The 23,203-nt window shown below is 38.4% G+C and overlaps 1 protein-coding gene across 1 annotated transcript in view; it reads right to left on the reverse strand.

Annotated features, from left to right (window-relative positions):
* ipo11 (importin 11) overlaps positions 1 to 23,203 on the reverse strand; it is a 111,327-nt gene that overhangs the window by 67,512 nt on the left and 20,612 nt on the right. Inside the window, exons 7-15 of the mRNA XM_083912127.1 lie at positions 23,106 to 23,164; positions 17,167 to 17,215; positions 13,709 to 13,779; positions 13,324 to 13,516; positions 12,326 to 12,478; positions 10,917 to 10,960; positions 8,713 to 8,803; positions 7,818 to 7,865; positions 6,053 to 6,158 (exon numbers count right to left, since the gene is read on the reverse strand). Coding sequence (XP_083768253.1) covers positions 6,053 to 6,158; positions 7,818 to 7,865; positions 8,713 to 8,803; positions 10,917 to 10,960; positions 12,326 to 12,478; positions 13,324 to 13,516; positions 13,709 to 13,779; positions 17,167 to 17,215; positions 23,106 to 23,164 — 814 coding nt within the window. The remainder of the gene's footprint in view (positions 1 to 6,052; positions 6,159 to 7,817; positions 7,866 to 8,712; positions 8,804 to 10,916; positions 10,961 to 12,325; positions 12,479 to 13,323; positions 13,517 to 13,708; positions 13,780 to 17,166; positions 17,216 to 23,105; positions 23,165 to 23,203) is intronic.

Below are 23,203 nucleotides of genomic sequence, written 5' to 3' on the forward strand. Positions count from 1 at the left end.
ACTACTTATTTATTAAAACGGCCATAGTTTGTTTTGCTTCTCCCAACCTGTAGTTTGAAACAACATTAACTAATACCACCAGTAAATAGGGTGTCACAAAATCAAACAGGGCTTAAATCGTAAGGATTGACACTTTGAGTCGGCAGCTTCAGAATACACCATTACACCAGCAATAGGTTATGGTTATATTTTAATTTTGTTTTCAGAGTTTCAGTTAATTTAGTTTACTCTTTTTTATTATATCTGAGAAAAGGCCTATAATGACAAGAAATTATTTGATTTTAAGTCACCATAAACAAATATTATGAGCAATATAGTTAGTTTTTTTTGTTTGTTTATGTGTAGTCCAAGTTAATTTCGGCTAGCGTGATCTTTCTTTTAATTTTCAAAATAGCGTTAATATGCCTCTCTATGCAGTCTATTGGTCAGATTTGATGTATTTGGAACATAATGTGGGATTTTGAAAGAATGATGCAGACTTGCTGTGACCTTTAAAAAAAACACATAGTTATTCATGTTGTTTCTACAATACAGCACTGCAAGTAAATGTTATTACACTCACTGGGGCTTGAAGTCTATTTGTTTAATGGTGTCAACACCGTTTGAAAATTTTTGAGTCACAATGGGAGGAGATACAAAAGAAACAGAGGTAAACAGAGTTACACTGAAACTTGTATAACTGTAAGCTTGTGGGTCATGAACCGTGTGCTTTTTTTAACCTTTATTTAGCCGGGGAAGTCCCATTGAGTCTGAGGTCTCATTGTCAATGACGCCAAACTCAATTATGCTTGGAGTGTAAAGCCAACAAAAATCCATCCACAGTGGCAATAAAGGGGGAAATTAAGTTTAGGATGCCCAAAGCACAAAGAAATTTCACAGCATCTATTGGTCACCAAGGAGAGGGACTGACTTTTCTAACAAAACTTCACACAAAAGGTCAACCCACAAAAGGCAATGTCAAAACACCAAAGTGGTTCCCAGCCTTCTAAGCTAGCAGAGTCTGAAAGTAGAATGATGAAAAACACACTGTATCTGTATGAAACTGTCTGTCTCTGTGACAAAAACAGTTCCTTCTGTCTACTCTGAGATGTCAATATGAGTGATATAAAAGGTGGATGTTGCTGTGTCCAAGTACAAGTGTTTTGTGTCTGTGTGCATGTGTGCTCTAAATCACAATAGTTTTGCTGGAAGCTATACTTATTAATATAGACTGTTGCTGTTTCGTATTGAGTGATTTAGCAGGTCTCATACAATGACACTATCCAATGGGAGAGGAATACCAACCAGAAAATACGTAAACACATACTGTACACAGCTTGCTGAACAGTGAGGGATAATACCTGACAAGTTGTACGATTCATTTTTCAGTCAAAGATTAACACAGATATAATGGGTTATAGTGAAAGTGATCATGCCTGCCCCACCAACTTCAATAGACCCAACAATCCAAGTATAGCAACAGTGCAAAATTTCGATGACATAATGACTATTCCTTCTTTTAAAGGTTCATTGTACTGCAACAGGATATAAACATGGAAATATTTAAAATGTTAACAACTGTGAAAAGGTCTATGCAATATTATTAAAACTGTCCGTCCAGCAGAGATTGTGTGAAATAGCTCCCAAAGTAGGTTACTTTTCAGAAAAGGAGCAAGCATTGGCCGATGTAGCTAAGAACTCAGGAGTAAGGACATCTGGACATTAGTCAGCCTGTCAACATAGAAGCTCCACAGACAGTTGATGTCATATAGTGCACCTGGCTCCCAATCTCATGTCATTGTCTCACAGGTTTACTAAAATAGAGGTCTGAATAGGGTAGGACAGCTTACAGGTTCATCATGACCCACGGTGGATGATGCTTCCCTTTCATTGTCTTTTATTCCCTCCCCAAGCCCAAGGCTGCAAGGAGGCACGAGTTGACACTGTGATTTGCGTCGGCAGTGGAGGCTCTTTTTTTTTTTGCATGCCATAACATGTCAAACATGAAGGAAAACGCTACACTTTTACAACACTTTTTAAGTCATAACTGATGTGTTTATAACTCTAGAGCTTTATTATCACATGCAAGACTTCTGTCAATGCTCAACTAGAACAGACTTCATAATAGCTTTATGCAGAGCGCATGAGAAAACAGTAAATTTGTTAACCATTGTAATATTGCCTGATTGTTGATGGAGATAAGTAAGCACTTAAAACAAGAATATCACAGAATGTCTTAGAAAACGATTCAGAACCAGGATTGATGAGCATAGAATCAAAATGATAGCTTACGGGGCGGCCGGTGGAACAGTGGTTAGAGCATTTGCCCCATGTAAAGAGGACTCCGACCTGCGGCCCTCTGCTGTATGTTGTAATTAGTTGGTCTAATGACACTGGTTTCTACCTGGAAACTTGCTTTTTTTTTTTTTTTTCAAATGTACATCTCCTTCTTAGCAAACTGTTAATGTTTAGTATTTTATTTTTCTCTATCCAAGGTCCGAAAAGCAAACTGTATTAAATGCCCAGTGGGTCGAGGAAGGCAGGCAGAGTAGCATGATCTGGGAATACTCTGGTAACAACAAAACATGTTCACCAGGCAAGTGTGTCGGCCAGAAAATCTGTTCTGAATGTGGCCTATGGCAGATGCCAACATTATTATTGTCCTTCTGCTTCTCATGAGATAATGCCAAGTTGGAGGAATATTTCAGCCAAGCTATGTCAGATCAGGGCAGACTGGAAATACCTCAAGACCTAGATTTAAGTAGTCCTGAGCTGTATGAAAACATATACCCTTAGATAATCACTGTTCCAAGTCAGAAAGTCTTTCCTTTTAATTAAAAACTATTAAGAATAACATTTCAAGTTACATAACACTCAAAGACATTTGTAATGAACTTGAAAAGGAACATCCACCTACACGACATAAGCAGCCATGCAAAGCACTGATGTCTGCATGGTCCGCTTTGATACCAGGGCATAACAGATCCATTGAGTTGAGTCATTGCCACAAAATGTGAACACTCTTTGAATCCTGGACCACCACAATATGGAACAGGGAATATACCCTAAGTAATGTGTAGTTCAGCTAAGCATATCACATTAACCTGCAGTGCCTTCAGTTAATTTGCATGTACCTGTATATGGATTGCAGCATGTGGCTGTGGAAGACTGTGTTAAACTGCTCTGTAAAAGATGGTGTTTAAAAAATATATGTTTTTTAATCAAATATATATGTAAGGTCTTTGTTGTGGGCTGGATGGGAGGTTACTGGTTAATTGTGATAGTGCATTCTAAGTTTGTGATTCTGTTCTCTTTCTGGACATTGATCGAGCATGTTAGAATTCTTTATGACAGCTTCATATGTTTGACCAGAGGGATTTTTTTTTTGTCAAATGTCTTGGGAAACACATTCGTTGTGACTAATGCACTCTACTGGGAGTTGAGAATGAGATGTCCAATGTGTGACAGGATGTAAAATATGATGACATACTGACAGTGTGAAGACAAGAACAAGTGCACTCAACTAAGCCTTCAATTCTATAAAAGAAAGAACATCCACTCAGTGAGGGACTTAATCAGCCGAGGCTCCATGCTCAATCTACATTCTTACTGCAGAAGCCTCTCCAAAAAACTGTGGGAACATCTCAAGCCTCACCACCTGATTCAGCACCCCAGAAAATAGAAATCAATGGGAGTTTAAAAGTATCTTCTGTCATTGATATAACGAACCATGGCTTTACTTTAAAGTTAAAACAATCCTCTTAGCACAAAGCAATAGGTTATCCTACAAGGATCTCTCTGTTATTTTAATAAGGCATTACTTGGTAGTTCAAGGATAAGGATAGAGTTTTACTTTGATGAATATAACAGAAGAGATTACAACCAATAATAGAGTTATCCTGAAAACATCTACCGTATTTTTTGGATTAAAAGTCGCACCAGCCGAAAATGCATAATAAAGAAGGAAAAAAACATATATAAGTCGCACTAGAGTATAAGACGCATTTTTGGGGGAAATTTATTTGATAAAATCCAACACCAAGAATAGACATTTCATCTTGAAGGGCAATTTAAAATAAAAATAGAATAAAGAACAACAGGCTGAATAAGTGTACGTTATATGACGCATAAACAACGACCTGAGAACGTGCCTGGTATGTTAACGTAACATATTACGGTAAGAGTCATTCAAATAACTATAACATATAGAACATGCTATACGTTTACCAAACAATCTGTCACTCCTAATCACTAAATCCAATGAACTCTTCTTCCTCTGTGTCACTTCCGAACAACTCCGCCTACTCCAAGTAGCAGGTAGCATCTTTTTTTTCACAATGCACTTCTGCCATGACCCGCCCCCGCCGAATTTTGATTGGTTGACGTGTGTGTGTGTGACGATTGCTGATATACGCCTAGTCTCTTACGTGACTGAGATAATTAATAGCCCGGCCTATTATTTGATATTTTACGGTAATGTGTTAATAATTTCACACATAAGTCGCTCCAGAGTATAAGTCGCACACCCGGCCAAACTATGAAAAAAACTGCGACTTATAATCAGAAAAATACGGTATTAGCCACAGGCTGATTTAATTTATGTTGGGAGCCAGACTTTTGCATTGGGTGACAACACAGAAAGTGTATTTTGTTTTAAACAACTTCAGTACTACACTACTTTTGTATCATGTTTTGTGATTGTGCTTCCATGTTTACACTGCTTTGCGGTTGACAAGTAGGGAAAAAAAACAGGTTTGTATCGTACTTTTCTACTTTTGTTTAGGTTATCTATTCTTTCCATCTGTTATTGGGTTATCAGAGTGAATAAATGTACATGTGTGTATGCAATAGTGTGTGTGACTGCACAAGAAACATTTGGCTGCATTTCTGTGCTGTTTAATCATTTGAATTTATTTCTCTGGATTTTTTAGTGATTGCTCCTATTCTTTGCTCAAATACATAAAATAAAGTAAAACTTTGGATATCAAAAAGGAAAATAGGAGTGTAGAGGTGCCATAAACAAAAACAATACCAAAGGAATAAGGACCCAGGTACAAAGTGGAGGGGTTATTTGCACCTGCACTGCCTGCAAGATGACTCTGATGTCAGCATCAACTTGAGTGGCCAACCTTTTGAGTGCTGCAGGCTTTTCGTTTTGATTGTCTTGGGGTCTGTGCGAGCAGGGCACTTCTTTGTTCTTGTTACTGCTGTCCCTACATCGCCTCTGGCCACTCCGCTCTTCCCATCCCTTTTTAAATGCAGTCATCTGTCATTTGCTATTTATTATTACTGCATCCTTAGACTCACAATGAGGTTTGTAGAGTTTGTATTACTGTTTTCAATAAGCCTATTATGATGCTGATGCTGTAACATGTTTGACTGCTGCTATAGTAAATGTGTGAATACAAGCTGTAGTTGTTAACGTGACCATAACAGATACTGACTACAAGCATCAGCTGGCCACTTATGAGCCTTTTGGCATGCATTAACTGTGCTGCCGACAGTAATCAATAGATGAGAGGTTAATAGTCTATTAGCTCGAGTTACACTGAAAGGAATGTTAACTATGCAATGCAATAGCCATTTAAAAAAAAGAACACCTCGCAGGCTTTCATTATTATTGCTTCAGACCTAAGGCAAAATGTGAGGCACTCAAGAACCATCACCTTTGCATTTGAAAATAATACTGCATACAAAGAGGCCAGAGGAAATTATAAAAAACCTATACAATACAATGCAACTCACCAGGTGGTGCATGCGTGCATCGCAACCTTCGTGGTTGTAATGAATATCGACGAGTTGGTAGAGCTTTGAATAACCATACGATATATTCCAACCGCGTTTCAAAAACGGTACAGTACTGACGCTTGAATTAACTTTGTCATGACATCGGGTCACTGTCACTGTTCCAGTTGCTAATCCGCAAAATAGAGAGAGAACAGCTGATGACAGCTCATATGAGTTCAAGGGAGGGGAGTGCAGACAGCTCTGCAGTCATGTAATAATTGCAACTTCATGAAGATAGCAAAACCACTGCAGTGACAGATGTGTTTCAAAAGAAATGCAACTATACCTGTGATGACTGACTTGTAGCTCTCCAAGAAGCTGATTCTTGAACCACTGGTCAAAGTCCACATTGTCAAACAGCTCATAAGCTGCAAGTCCCACTGCATTGTACACTGCAGACAAAATAACCACAATATTAGTCAGTAAATCATTATCATTTAGTCACACATACCATATTAAACTTCTAAGAAATGCAGTTAACAATATGAGCAGTCTAACTTATGAGAGACATGAAAATAAAAGACACACAATAGCACCATTCAAAAAAAGAAATGAACCACGGGGGGGGGGGGGGTGCTGTGTGATTGTTGGCTGCTGAAAAGCTGACAATGATCTGAAATGCTGGATAGACAGCCAAGAGCTAAATATTGCATTGCATTGCTTGAATAAGTGGGAGATGGATTGTATTGCTTCATGTATAGCTGGGAGCTGAACAGAATTTCTGGCTTAACTTTGTATGAAAGAGCAGCTGAAAGAGTACAAAGAGTTGGGATAATAGGAAAAGGGATAAAGGGGGCAGAATAGAGTGTAAGCTTTGAAAGTGTTTAAATGAGTGTTATAGTATAAGGACTTACATGAGCTTAAGTGTACAAAGAAATAGTCGAGGTGTCATTCAAGTGCCTTAATGTTGAAGTCGGTAACTTTTTAAGAAGAATAACTTTTTTTTTATATTTCATATTGGCTGCAAATCTCACTATATCCTGACAGCACTATGCGATAGATAATCTGAAACAGTTATGTACATGAGAATGTATGTTATGTACTGCATGAGCTCTACATTAAGCTGCACCTGTGTCTGCTCCTAATGGCATCTGGAGTCTACAGTGCTCAACAACAACCACTTAGAGTCGAAGGGTCTCTGACGCAGAGACAATCACTGCTCATGAGCGCCAATCAAACTGTGAAACTAGGCAGTGTGGATCAAATATGAAGATGCTTATGCAAACACAAAGTGCATAGTGCTGCTAATTTTATGTGTGGTTTTCAATAAGAAACTTGATTTGTATCAGTACTTTTTGAACATTTTCAGCACATATAAAACACTACCCTGATAATACTGATAATGGTGATAACTTTGCTCACTATAACCCTCTTTTTACAGCAATATAATTAAGGTCTTAGCCCTGTTATAACTAATGACTTTTTCACAAATCAGCACCTGCTGTTATTACGTGGGGTTTAGCTCTCATAGCAAAAATTATGTCACTGCTTTTGCAAGAGCACAGCTTCATCATCTAGGGATGTCTGTTTTATCAACACTGTCAGCCGACTGCAGAGATCTCTGTGGGCACCCAGCTTTAACAGAGGTCCTAATAGCAGGCAATCTCAACTGTCTTTGATTTAGTGGTGTATGCCATAAAACCACCAGTGAGGTACCCCAGAAATCTGAATACTAAAATGAGGTAGAGAGGGGAAAATAGAGGGCATGAGAAAGAAAAAAAAGGGGAAACAAGTTGTCCATGATGGACAGGAGAGATTATGTGAGTGTGAGAGCAATATAGCAAGAATGAACAACATTATAAAAATGCAACATACAAAGGAAATCTATTTGTACATTTATGATTTTCATGTGGTTAGGTTAATTGATGACTCTAAATTGCCCGTAGGTGTGAATGGTTGTCTGTCTCTGTTTGTCTCTATGTGCCCTGTGATAGACTGGCGTCCTGTCCAGGGTGTACCCTGCCTCACGCCCGATGTCGCCCGAATACACCTGTCATAATGGATGATAGCAGTTGTTGTACCAGCAAGAGTAGATGAAGCCTTTTACTCACCTGCATCCTTCATTAGCAACTGAACAGAGTCTTCCACATTAGTTGGGCCTGCAATGACAGATAAGTACTCTGGATTATTTTATTGGTTATAGTAACATGCATACAGTCATTTCACAGGACTGTTGTCTACCTCTCCATAAGACATTGTTGTGTACTCGGTTCTCAAAATTAATAGCTGCTTCCCTTCAAACATAGAATTACACCAATCTGGAGTCCTTCTTGCTCTGAAAGAACCCATTTCCACTCTGTCACTTGAAAACTAAAGTAGCTTGGGAGATAGAACAGAAGCAGACCCTGTAATCTGCCCGTTTGAGTGATGGTGGCACCAATTCAGCAACAGAACAAGAGCTGCAAGCCAATACCACTAGGGGACCTCCGTGTGTGTGTGTGTGTCTGTGTGTCTGTGTGTGTGTGTGTGTGTGTGTGTGTGTGTGTGTGTGTGTGTGTGTGTGTGTGTGTGTGTGTGTGTGTGTGTGTGTGTGTGCATACAAATATTAGGATAACACAATAAAATCCAATAGCCTCCTAAAGGACTATATTATGTAATCTAATCTAAACGGCTTTTAGCAAAAATGAACTTTATTTTAATGCAGAGTTGTGTTAAAAAAGGAATGGGGTAACCTCTAGCTCACCTGGACCAGAGCGTTCACTCCATATAGGCTTAGCCCTAAGTCCGCATGTAATCCCCTCTTTTTAGATATTATTTTTTAGGACTTTTGTTGAATTTATTTGAGCAGCAGAAGAATGACAGGAAAGGGGGCAGAGCAGAGATGACAGGCTGAAATGGGCCACAGGTCAGATTCGAAACCCAGGCCACTGCCCAGCCTACATGGGGCGCACACTCTACCCAGTGAGCTACAGGTCAACCTCATATTTGACTTGACAATTAACTGACCCTGGAGATTCTGAACCATATCCAGTAGCACAGGTATCAGTGTCTGGTTGTAGTTGTGGAAGATATCCAGGAACAATACTTCTGTACAAGGCTAAACAGAGGAAGAGAGCAGAGGGGACAAAAAGGAAGACAGTGAATCGGTAGAATTGATGGTACACTGTATGCAGAAGTCATCACAACCATTCAGTTTGTTTCTTTCCCCATTCTGAGCGGCCTGCTTTAGTGTGGCTGCTCACTTATGATGTGGCTGCTTACATGATATCGGTGCATATCCTCTATACAAAGATGCTCATGGTCAAACACAGACAAATATAGGCATCAATGCCTTGAGCTACCGGTTCAATAAGAAATCAATGTGAAATTGTCAGAGGAAGTGTGTGTGTGTGTGTGTGTGTGTGTGTGTGTGTGTGTGTGTGTGTGTGTGTGTGTGTGTGTGTGTGTGTGTGTGTGTGTGTGTGTGTGTGTGTGTGTGTGTGTGTGTGTGTGTGTGTGTGTGTGTGTGTGTGTGTGTGTGTGTGTGTGTGTGTGTTTAAATAGTGAAACGGTAGTCCCCCCACCTCCAGTGGTTTTTTTGATTTTGGGTGTCACAAAAAATCTATATTAAATAAAGGTGTAACAAATATGACACCATGGGTTAAGCCAATTCTTGAATACATGGTATAACCTTTCCTTCCCAATGGCAAGAAGTCAGATGACTCTTCTAAAAAGCCAATCCAAAGGATTAAGACAAACACAAACCTATGTTCTGTTTGGAAAATATAGACAGGTAGTAATATTGATAGGGCAAGCTCATTATAATCAGCCATTAGAATTGGTGACCATGAGAGGAATAGATGGATAGTGACATTTGATCCATGAGCCATCCTGAGCACCACTATGTGCCAATATGAAGGTCAAAAGAGGATTTACGCTGTGTATATCAAGAGTCATACATGTAAAGGCAAGAATGTGTGTGTATTCAGATGCTAGATGTTAGGGCAAAATATAAAATATAAGATTAACCTCTGCAAACGATTGTTCTTTGCATAGATCTGAAGAGAAATTTATATGTATTTTTGTCAATTTCCAGGTTTACAGGCCGTGATAATTTCTACATTATATATTCCATTCATCTTATAATCTTGTTTTTTAAGTAAGTGAGAATTACTATTTTAAATTATTGGACCACTCGCTACAATTTATAATTACATCCCTTTAAATAGGGCAGATGGTGTTAATAGTTTTAAAAGTGTTTATCAGCTACTTTTCACTAAAACACCCGAACACTAACAAGACAAAAAGGCAAAAGAACAATAAACAGTGTTTTCTACAGAAAATTCTAATTAATAATTTAAGTAAAAGGTAATTAGCTAACAAATATGCTCTCACTGCAGTGTGCTTTGAATAAATAAGAATTTTTACAATAAGACCTTGAGGTTCAACAAATGAATGCTCTGCTGCGGTTGTCATCTGAAGTGATTAAAATAAGTAGATAGGGCTCAACACAAACAGGGAAGGAAAGAGAAATGAGAAGGTTGAAAGAAAACCATAGGACACTGAATAAGAGATTATGTCATGCTTTAGAAAAACAGCTGAAGAGAAGCCACTGCCAACCAGGAAGACACAGTCAAAGAGACAGGATGAAAGGCCCTGAGGGCTAACTGTTTTATGATGCTACAATCTGCTAAGTGCCACCACATAAAATATTGGAATGTTGAGAATATTGCGCACACTAAAAGTAATTGTAAAATAAGTGATAAAGCAGCAATTCTATTAAATTAAAGTATTCATTATTATTCATTATTGTGAGGTTTTTATATCATTCTGTAGCTTCCTAGTAGTATTCCAGAAGTATTTGAATGCAAATATTCACATTTTGGTTGAAGTATGTTTAGCCTCAAAATACTCCAAAAACCTATTTAGCCACATAAAAAAGTAGTGCGTGTATGCTTTATTTTCACCACTTTACCTTGCCATCAGATAGCCCTTTCCAACGGGGAACTGAAGCCATTACATTGCCATCAGACTTCTTTGACAAAAACAGTCTTTTAACCTTGCAGAAGACAGGAGATGCTGGACTACCAATGCTACATTGCTTAGCTTCTCTGCAGTTATTTCCAAACTTAGCACAGCTAATGTTGACTCAGGAGGTCCTCTTTAAGTTTCTATTTCACCCTTCTCAGGTAGTTAATATCCTTTCTCAGTGTGTGCGCGTGTTTACTTACCCGTAGACTATATTTCCAAGAGTCGCCACCTGTTTCTTCAACAGCTAGAAGAGAAGAGATGTGTGAGAGCTCAGTGTCCCATGTAGAGCATAATCAGAGGTAACGACAAACCTTTAATAGTGCCTATTAATACCATTTTGAGATAATAAGCATCAGCCGATGCCTGTGCTCATGAGGCTGATTAACAAAAAGGCTGCTGACACATCTGCAGGCAGCCTTGTCAATGTGGCTTCTGTAGAAAACAAAGTTAGCGCTCCACATGTCAATTTCCCCATTCTACGGACAGATGTCAGTGTAACGGTAGCAAGACTTCAACCAGCTATACCAGCTTACTCCCATTATGTCTCCAACCCACAACTCCTATTACCAACAAATAAACATTTATCAGATTTGTTAGTTGGGATGGTAAGTGTCTACACAAAAAACAAAATGTCATTTGTATTTTCAAAACTAAGCTTCAAGTTATAGCCTACCACTAAACAGAGACATTGCAGACTATAACAGTGTTAAATAATTTTTTTTAAACTGTTTTAATTTATCATTTGGTGTAAAAATACCGACAACAACTTGTTATCTTCCTTATACTGTCTATGGGCCACTGGCCGCTTTGCTCTCTAAATATTGGCATCAGCCATTAAAAAGCCAATATTGGTCGACCACTTATCAGAACAGTGACTGTCAAGCTAATACTCCTTCAGGCCTGTACTATACTCTGAGACGACAAATGGCTATCTGTTAGGAAAGGCTGGTCTGGAGATTATAGATGAGGCTGTACAGCAGAAACACCATACATGTGTGTACAGTGCAAATGTATATTTACACAACTGTAAATCTGAATGTCAACAAGCTGAACTGCAGCATGGGGCCGTTATGATCTCCGCCTTGTAAAGCGTTGTGTCTGAGTGGTTAGTGTTCCTGCACCTTGCTGCAAGGAAAATAAAATGTTACAGATATCTCAATCTCTGCTAAAGGTACAACTTAAACCAGCACCTTTACGCTCTAATCTACATCCGCACTTTTGAAAATAACGTGGGTGGAGTATTGCTGCTTCAGATAAATATCAGCTTCTGCCCAAAAGTTTGTAATGCTTGGTATGCATAATAGAATGCTCAATTTATTTTTCCATTTGTTTGACTGTGGGAAAGAAAAAAAAAACACAATTCAAGAAATCACAATTAGGGCTAATATCTGTGTTACCTTACAACTAACCTTGATGCATGAATACAGCATTACCACTACACATTAAATTCGGGCAAAGCCTGCTTCCAAAGCAACATTTGCTGACTTCATGATTCATAAAATGCTATTCTGGACTTCCCAAGAAGATGCCCGTTAACTCTGAAAGTCTGCAGGTGCAGATAAGTCTGGTCATTTGGTTTCAGCCTGTGTATCTGGCGATGTGCTATTACCGAAGCTTTCAGGGTCCTCCTCCCACATTGCCAGCTCTTCCTCTGTGAGAAGGAAGTAGTGTGAAACGAGTCGGCGTCCGATCTCTGTCAGTGTGGGGTGGGTGAAGAATGCTGTCTTGATCTTGTGAGCCTCCAGGCTCTCCGGTTTACTGTCTGAGGGTGGGAGGAGAGAGGACGGAGAGTGAAAGGGAGAAGAGAGAAAGAAATGTATTTTATTTTCCATTGACATGTCAAACAAAAAGTCATATTAGCACTACTTTCTTCTGTTTGTGCTACTCTACACTTCTGTGCTTTCGATCTAATTTATGGTGGAATTCACAGCAATATCAAAATTAGCAGCGGATAACAGCCAAAATGCATTAAGCATTTTAGGTGAAGGAAATTTTTATATAAAGCAAATGAGAAAATGTAACTTTACTTTCAGAGGAAAATCCAACCCAACTGTTTACTAGGCATTTAAACTTTCAAACCTCCAGTTTACCTGTGGCCCCAGACACACATGGGTCTTCCTGTCTGTCTATCTGACTGACAGAATGGGCCTAATAAATAAGGCAGATGGCTGCTCTGCGCTGAGCTAGGTCTAGGTTGAACTCAACTCTGCCACCACAGCACACTCAAACACATTAACACAAAAGCGTGACGTGCTTTCTTTCAACTAAGGATTGCTTAGGAGAAAGATCTTTAATAAAGCACACTAGCTGAAAAAGACAGAGTGCTGTGCTCCACAACTAATGAGGCACTGGAGGCCTCTGTCAGCTTGAAATAAACGTGAGCCATGGTGAGCTACAGTGGCGCTGGTGATATTACAGCATGTTTTTCAAAACACTGTCAGAGACCAGCTTTGAAGAGCTTGCGGCGATTTCTGATGGCCTCTGAATAACAGACTTCATTGTCTGGCTTTCATTTCTTCTTTTGCTTCATTCATGTCACTCTTCTACCGTGTCATTTACTTGTGTGTTATTCTTTACTCTCCACCTCCTCCAGCCCTCATATCCTACCATCAATGTTCTTGGAAGGTTTGTAGGCGTCATTCTTTACAATCATCTTAATGAGGTTCATGCACTGAACAATGAAGCGTTCAAAGGTCACTCCCTCCCCTGCAGGTGTGAACAGGTAGCTGACAGCAAATTCCAGGGAACGCTGGATTAGGGGTATAAATGCACATGGATGGTACTCCAGGAAATCTAACAACTACAAGGAAGGGAGAAAAGAAAAGTACAGAAGAAGGACCAACACAGAAAAGTGACAGGAGAAAGATAAACATTTGTTAGACGCTATAAGTGGTCTGCAACATCCTTGGTGCAAACATACAACCTATTTATTGATGATGAAACAGACATGTCATTTATTATTATATATTAAAATATATACAAGTCGACTCACAACTTTAGTGTACAGTATGATCATCTTCTCCAGTTTTTCTCTGCATGTACTGTCAGGACCAACCTGCCGACCTGAAATACAAAGCAACCATATAGTAGTGTTAATTAACAGCAACAGTATACATACAGCATTAAAAGGCAATTATTATAAATTGGCAATATAAATATTGCCCATAGTTATTAAATCTGAATCCAAGTAATTTAGTTTGTCAGTAATGTGACTTAAAGCAAGTCCTACTTTTCTGACATGTCACACAGCACTTAGAATTTTTTTTAACATGAACAACTCCTTTTCCCTCCAAAGTCCCACCCTCTTCCCCCCGCCAAAACACTTCTGTGACCATAAGCATTTAAGCTTTTGGGTCTAATGGATTTTATTTAAGATATATCTTAACATTTGGGGAAATTTGCTTTTCACTTTATTGCAGAGGCAATAAAAAACACTTTATTTTCAAAAGAAAAAATATCAGGGCTGAGTATTTAACAGTAGGGACAAACACTGTGGCAGAACAGAAAAATTTAGCCTACGTCTCCATAAAAAGGTACATGAAGCCCACATAAGAAACAACTGTGGCAATTTTTGATAATGAGATTTTATGAGTCACAATTAATTCAGAGGAAACCTTTTCAGAATGATATGGAACATTGGATGATAAATTCTCTTAAAGTCCTCCTCCAGCCACATTTAAAAGTATGTAAAATGCAAAATACTCTTCTACTGTATGATGAATATCTTGTTTAACATGGTTTTACCACAAAAAATATTTATATAACTAATATTTAGTTATAACTGACTGTCTTGCATCATTCCAAAATATTTTTTGTCCATAAGAAATCAACAATGTTTATATTTTGATTCATTGATTCACAGACTGGGAGCGGATCAATCAATGTAGATACAATTAATAAATCAAAACACATAACCAGTGGAATATGTGTGTGTTTTAAACAGCTGTCTATAAAGATTACACTTTACTAAACCCAAAAATATATATTTGAAAAGACAAGAGGCATCTGTGTGGATTGATACATTTAATGAAATGGAAGTGGATCTGGTGAGACACGCAAGTGATGGATGTCAAAAAAGCTTCTAAAGCCCTTTTGATATGGACTGCAACAGATACACTCATACATATTTTAATCGATGCATAATTATGGACCTTTTGTAAAAGGGCTGAAAAAACTATTGGAATAAATGAGTAGGAGCAAGAATTAAGAAAACTGTGAGAAAAAAGGAAAAGATACTCAAGAAACATGCAGATATTAATTCATCTTGATTAACTACAAGAAAAATTCCCCCTTGTCTAAGGTCAAATGCTCACTTCACCCAGTTGCCTTATGGGTGTCCCATGAGCCCATTACGTTGGTGTATATAATAAAGTAGAGTAATAAAATAAGTCAAAAATGACCATGAATGACTCACTCCCTCTGATGTAAATTTTGCTTCCATAAAACCACTCATGATGCTCCAGCCAATAAAGAAGTCCCATATAGTTTACTTCCTTGTCGACCTTATTGATGAAATCGTCAGAGACCATAACGGCCTCTGGCATTCCTCCCATCATTTGTGAACAGTCAGGGTTATAGTTTCCTCTTGCCTTATTCACACATCAGTTACTACTAATTCAAAGTGACACTAGATTGATTAAAAAGGTTAACCGGCTGAAAGATGCTTTGTCTTGCTTGTTAAATTTGGATTATGCTGACTTTGTGTCTTTGCCATTGTTTCCTTGTTTGCGGATGTGAATCAGCTGGTAATGTAAGCAGCACACTGAAACTTAAAAGGTATTCATTACTTCTGACAGGTGTGCAAAAACAAAAAAGTTTTCAACAATGTACTGACTGACAGAAATGGATAGATGACCTTAGTTGGAGGACACACATCTAACAGGGAGAGCCAGATATCTGAATGGACCACAAAGACCGCCCCAAAAACACCCGTTTATATAGCTGACCTTATCGGTCTGGGCAGAGCTGATATTTCTCCCCAGCCGGGCTATGAGCTGCCTTGGCATATCAGCCAAACCCAAATACCAACAGAACCCTGACCCTCTCTCCATTCCCATCAGCAGAGTAAATATTGGAAGTGATATGAGTTGTGGCTGATATCTCAAATGATACTTTTTGCAAATATCTGCCACTATGGCTGCTCGTGGAGTTGAGTCTGAGATATATCTCTCACTCACTGAGTGTTGTCATGACAAACTTCGGTGGAAAAGAAGAAAGGACTGCTGATAGTGAAATCAGACAGCGAAAGTGAGCTAACATAGCTGCCACTGAACAGGGTAGCTAACACTCAAAGGGTGTCAATCACTGGGTCCTTTCAACGCATTCACTTTTCCATGTGATGAAGAAGATGAACGAGGAACTTAATGTAGGGCTGCAGCTATCGAAATCTTTTTATAATTGAAGGTGAACGAAAGCAATACTCTCGCAGTTTACCATGAATAAGTTTACCTTTTAAGCAATTCAAAGTTGTGCATAAAATTCTATGTGACAAATGTTTACTCAGGTTTCAAAGACAAATAGATTCATTTAGAAAACGAATTTGAGATAGATATGATCAGGAAGAGTGACTCTCTCTCTTCCTGTTTACCGTAACAACAAGCAACGTACAAAACGCGACCCACACATTTACTCCAACAAAACTATGAAGACTGATCAGGCAGGTAACATTACGCATTCTCTTCCTGTTTTTCCATCACTGCGGCAACGACCAGCAGCACTCTGTGGGGTGGCGTTAACAATGGGCTGCTTTCGGCTCAGACGAAGAATCATCGATGCCGTGCTGTTGTGGTGTAACAATTCTAGTTTGCAGTGGGCACATTGCACTTTTTTGGCTTCTTTTTTTAAGTGTGAAAAGAGATTTTGCCTCGATTAATTTTTGTAATCGAGTAACTCGACTTACTTGATGACTTGTTTCAGGCCTAACTGAATGTAGTTGCTGTACCATAGTTCCAGGTGCCAAAAAAACAATGTTGGGGCTGGGACACAACAGAGCAAGGGGTCAATTTTTACATGTAATCCAAGCAAATATTAGTGAAGGAGACAGACGTGTGATTTGATAGAACGGACAGAGGGGTACTTCATAATTTTTGACAGTTTTATTACTTGGATTTAGGTCTATGACTACTAGTGCAGGATGAGGTCAGAATCCGATACTTTCCAGGGAGACACAATTCATTGTGCCTTTAACCTGCTCTTTCAAGACTGAAAGATTATCATTCTTTGAGTCGGACTTATTCATTAATATTAAAAACTAAGCCCCTTAGGGTTGACTCGGAACCTTTATTATGCTATGCCATTATGAGACCCAGACTTTGGGTATCACAGTCTCTTAGATTCTAGGTGTAGGTGCCTTCAGTATGCATTAGATCGAGCAACGGTAAGGATGTTTGTTTACTGAAGGGAGAAACATCGGATCAGAGATCCAGGAAAGAGAAAGAGACAAGTACTCACAGCATTCCAAGAACTGTTTTAGCCTCTCAAACACTGCATTCAGGAAACCCTGAAAAGGAAGAGATGAAGAAAGGGTGAGATAAAGTTTAATCCCTGACATTTCTGCAGTTCAATCACTCATGATTACTTTATCGGATTACTGAGAAGTAGATATATTAACAAGGGAATGACTTTAGTATGTGTGTTGGAGAACACAAGCCTCTGTACTCAGTGTACACTGTATGAAAGAGAATTCATTTTCTGTAGCATGAAGAGGCTTAGAATGGGATATTAGATGATAGATGGAGATGCAATCGGTTTTGTTCTGCGTTAATGTTCGGTCATGAGGTTAATAGCGGTGTCATTAATCACACATCCAGCCAACACAGCGCAACCTGGCTGCAGGTATAGCTCCTAACAGATTTTAGTGAAGAAAGAAGGGGTCACAAGAGGAGCACAGAAGAATGGGCGGGAGATGATGAAGACACGGCAGGCATTTGTTAAGCTAATGGTGGGATTTGGGAAAAAGAGGGGGAGGCGAGGAGGATGAAAAAAAAGAGGAGAAAAGTACTTGATAGAGCAGGTAGGAAATTCAAAATGACTAATGCGAAAGGGACTACAAAATAAAAGTTTCCAGCTGAATTAGTCATGATGAAAAAGGTTTGGTAACTAAAAAGAAAGAGAAGTGAGGCTTATGGCACTGCTGGGGAAGAACACATGAAGTGAAAAGTAAATGAATGTCAGCTAAACGGATTAAGGTGTTAAGAAAAGATGGGAAATTGAGACAGTGAGTGTGGTGGGCATCAAATGGGCATGTCAGCAGTAATGTGAGAATAAGTTTGTAAAGGGAGAGTGTTAACAGAACAACCTAGTTCGATTTGAGAAAGGAAGAACAGTAGGTAACAATTTAAGGTTTCGATTTAATGAAAGTTTTAGCTTTGTGTGGTCAAGTACAGACTACTATGGATCAACTGAAATCTATAATCTAATCTATAATTTGCTTTGGGAATAGCACAAAGATGCATGTTAACTCCTAGATGTTGCAATCCCACATACTAAGAAGCAAGAACATATATTTAGGGGGAAAAAATCTTTCTGATCAATTGAGATGTCTATTCTAGCATCCCGCAGTGCCCGTTTGACAATAGAGTCAGGAGGATAAACAGTCAACCAACTGAAAAATCTGCTTTGAAATTCTTCACTGTGGCAGTTTGTGTGAAAACTGAAAAGCTCCTGATTCTTAGTTTCATTGTTTTCCAACTCATTGTCATCTGCAGCAGTGCTGCTACTGTGGTAATTACAAAAGAAATCCAATCCATCTATGATGTTCATAGCAAGTATGAAGAACTGAACATTGCTATGACAGGGCTTATAACTTCTTAGTAGTCTGTGTCCTATGTTGTATCAATGGGACCAAAGTACACACACAGGTTGCCATTTTACCATTAAAAAAAAAAAAACATTCAATGAAAAGTATATGATCTTCCATAAATAACCAATGGTTCTCACTCTCCACATTCCATCAGTGCTCATGGGCCAAAGGTTGAGTTGAGGCTCAAAGATCACAAAAGCAACAAATTAAGCTGTTAACAAAAAGCACAAGCCTATTCACACCAAGATAACTACTGCAAATTATGCATAATTAGCAGATATGCCACTGGTTTATTATCAAGATTCATTGTTACAGTTTAAGCCTGCTGTGCTGCAGGCATCTAAGCTACACATCCTGGCTAAGTTAAACATAGTTACTCTCTCAGATGGGTTTAATCAGTTCTCTGCAGGATGCTAATTTACTTTTTCAGTAGGCAACCTGCACACTCATTTTCCTACAGTCAACGTGTAAAACCTTGACACAGCTTTTCAAAATTAAATTACATAATAAGATTTAAGTTTTCTCAGCATCGCACCCATCACCAAACAAAGAGCTAAATCAGAAATGATACACCATCAACACCTTGATGACCTAATCATCAAGGTCCTTGATGGACCCAATGAGATAAAAAGAGCAGACATTTAAAACCCCACAGGAAGTATTTGAAAAGCGGTTGCAGTAAATCAAATGATCTGGATGAGGATCCCCATTTTATAAGCTTAACCTGTGACAGTGCAGTGATTAATTAAAACAATGAATGAGTCCTATTCAGGATAAAGGGTTGATTCGAGTAAAAACCAGTAATTGCACCCAATTCATTTAATCTACATCATCCTATCTCACCTAATCCTACGGTTTAACAACAATGAACTTTCTTTCAGTTTAATTTGTTCCAGATCGTGGAAGCTGATGCCAAACACATCCTGTTTGAAACCTGTCAAAAAAGAATTGACGATTTTTCAATATAAATATTGATTCTGAATATTTCAAACTTTTCCAATACTAATTCTACTATCAAAACATCAGTACCATCGGAGCTTTCTGACTCTCTGCTCTGACAACAAGCTTACAAACACGCCGCCTCAGTGCCCACATAACCATGCCTCATCTCATTCACTCACAATGCTGTCTTCTTCACACTTGTCTCATTTGCTCCAGTTAATAACAGTAGTTTGCAGATTTTGTCGCGGTGTTAGTTCATTAAATATGGCAAATGCAGAGTTCCTGACTGGTTTTGGTTAACAAAGAAAACAGCAGTAGGATATACTTCCCATTTAAGGCAAATGATACGCGCAAGCCCATATATATCGAAAATGTTATGAAATACCAATATTTTTCAAGGTATTGCATATAAGCTTGAAATTCCAGTATCGTGACAACCATATACTATGTATAAAAATGTATAATATGACAGGTCCTCAAAAATGAAGCGTAAATATCTTGATCGTCCCCTGGAGGCTGGCCAAAAAATCAAAAGTACACATCAAATACATTTTCTTCAAATGGTTTCTGTCATTTTAGGTAGTTCTGATACTGTTTTTGTGTGTTAAGGTGGTCATTTTTCTGATATCTTTGCTTTTGATTAGTAATTTGATGTTATATAAATGGGGTGAAACGTCATGATTGACAGCTTATCAATACTTTCCCATCACTACTGTGCAGATTCTTATTGTCAAATCACAAGACGTAATATATCTATCCGAGATATTTTGGCTTTACTTTTGTAGAGTGGAAACAGTTGTCCATCTTGAAGGAGCAAAAATGGGTGTCGGGGAGAATATAAGAGAAAGAACTGAAGAGTTAGCCATGATATTAGTCTTAGATAGGGAACTGGATAGAAAACACCTCTCTAGTGACAAAATTTCCTCAGATACAAGTCACTTTAGTCAGCATTTTAGAGGTCTGATACAGAAGAACACTTTTTTGAGTAGAGGGCTACTTTAAGTGTGAATTAGATATTGAACCATGATTAGCTTCTAGTTATGATGTCCCAAAATCCTGCATAGACATACAGTTTGTGATGAATTCAGATTTTTAACAAGCACAAGAAAACTTTTCCCAGCTTTCAAGTGTCAGACACTGAAAATACATCTTTTAAACATCCGAGTGAAGCGATACGAAGCAAAACACAGTTTTGAGTAGAGGGGACATCAAGGAAACATTATGTGATCTCATAACATAGTATGAGAAGTATAGCCAGTGACCTGAACGTCGGGAAAGGAGCTAGGTTCACAATGAGCTTTCTCTCAACACACCATCAACTGAATAATGCAGTGAATGAAAAGTTATATTGACAAGCTAAATTAGAAAGTAGCGAGTCTGAGATAATAACAGCATAAACATCTAAACATGAAATATTAACTCTAAACCATTTCTTCTGCTCACTGAGCGGGAATAACCAGGGACAGCTCAAGGCAAATTACATTTTAATGTGACTATTTCAACCATTATACAACTTTCAGCCTGCAAGCAAAAAGTTGTCTCATTAGTGGAATTATAAAGTACAGAAAACAGTATTACTTCTGTCATAATGTTCTTCCCATCTCCCAGTTGACAAAGAAAAAAAATAATAAACCATTAAAATAAATAAATAATACAGAGACACAGACAGACAGAAAGTGAGCACATTGGCAACAAACTGACCTTCTATCACTGTATATAGTGTATTTCAAGGATACAAGGATACTCAAGGACGGATTTATAGCAACTAATACTTCTCTTCATTATCAATTACTGTGTTGATTAATGTTTTCATGATACCAGAATTTTCATCTTCAATACAATACTAGCACAAAGGGTTCTGGGTTCAAGTTGCAGTTACCATCCTGTTAACTCTTTTTACATGCCTATAATATAAATCAGTCCACAATGACTTCAAAGAAGAACATAATTGCCTGTTATGTTTTATATCTCTGCAGACTGAAAACATGAGTAAATCATTCCGGTATTACACGGTGCACTGTAGTTAGAGCCTGCAAGAAGTGTCCTTAAAGGCCACACAGGTGTCGTTTCAAGCATCTGAGCCTTTGCCTTTATTATAGACTGGGTTGTTAAAACACATTTGTCCTCCCCCATTGCACACTTAGCAGTATTACATGATTGCAAAGTGTGCTCAAGATACACTGTTGTTGGTAGAAAGGTTGTTATGATACCGGAATTTTGAACTTTCATACAATACAACCGGTAGTATAAAAAAATAAAAATAAAAAAAACTTAACTCTTGATACCACAGCAATAACAAGATAGGATAATTATTTTGTCTCAGTGCTTGTACAGAAAAAGTCACTAAACACATAACAAAACACAATAGGATTGTATCACCTGTTGTTTCATTTGTGACGCCTTTGGTTGAAAACCTGATTGCAGATCTGCTTTTTTTAAATAGCCTTGGTACTTTCAATACTATATATATCAATGTGGATATCGTATAGTTTTAAAACATGTCGTATTGAAAAGTATAGACGTATCGACAACCTTAGATTGTATGTGGACAAGTGCGATAGTGCGACCAGTACCAAAAGAACCTGACTCCGCTAGATGGATTGAGTCGCATGATTGGCATTTGCTCAGCATATCCATCTGGGAACTGTCATTTGGAGATCTTTTGGGAAAGGGCGAAAATACTGGTTGGTCTATCGGGCTAAATCAATCAGTCAGATCAACGAAGCATAAGATGTTCAAACAGAGCGTCGAGGCAAAGTTCAGAAAATAAAAAACATGTCTGTAAAGGATATTTGCCGTTTGTGTAAGGCAAATTTATGGATAAAAGGCACAATATCAGGTGCCCAGTCCATATTCAAACAGAAGGATAGAAGACAGAAGAAAAAATTAGGGCTACCACTGTCTGAAAATGTGTCTAAATCAGGTTGGATTTGCATGCGTAGCTTCCGCTTGCTTGGTAGACTAGAGGAGGAGTTTGCCGTTGGCGTCAGACTTAAACTCGCCTCAAAACCAATGCTGATCGGACGTTCACTTGGCAAACAGATCCACGTTTTCTCCGCCGCATGTTACCAGACTACTCTGCGGGTAAAATACAATGGAGCTCGCAAGATCAGGATGGTCTCACGAGGCTAGTACCAAACCCTACCCATGGGGATTCCCTACATTTAAAAATTAGTGCAATCTAAGGGTATGGTTTTTTTTTTAAAATCTCACTTTCAAAGTCACTTTCTTACCTTTTACCATTATTCACTTAAATATTTATTCCTATTCTTTCACCGAACCTAAAATGTCAAAACAGTAGTAGTCTGCAACTAGAGTTCACAAGGATGGGACGTTTTGTGCAAATTATTCTATTAATTCTAAAGCATGGAGGAACGAGAACTCTATCCAGACATAGATAGTTTGTTCTTTTCCAAACCCTTTAGTTTCTTGCAGTTGGACTTTCCTAACACAGAGTGGGAGAAGAGCTCATGCAGAATGCTTGACTCTTTGAACTGAGAAAAGGCTCAAGATACTTTTAATCTTCACAGGCATCCACATATTGCACACTATGATTGGAGTCATTCTCAATTCAAAAAACCAAAAGAAAAAAACAGCTTTTCAAAAAGGCTCTTAACAGCCACAGCTGAAATAACTTGAGACTCACCATCACTTCCATATTCTGTTGTGGCTCTTGAAATCCAAAAACTGTCAACTTGCGAAGCACTGAGAAGGGCAGGGGAAAAATAAATCAGTATGCAGGAT

The sequence above is a fragment of the Echiichthys vipera genome (assembly GCF_963691815.1).
Source record: "Echiichthys vipera genome assembly, chromosome: 4".
NCBI lineage: Eukaryota > Metazoa > Chordata > Actinopteri > Perciformes > Trachinidae > Echiichthys > Echiichthys vipera.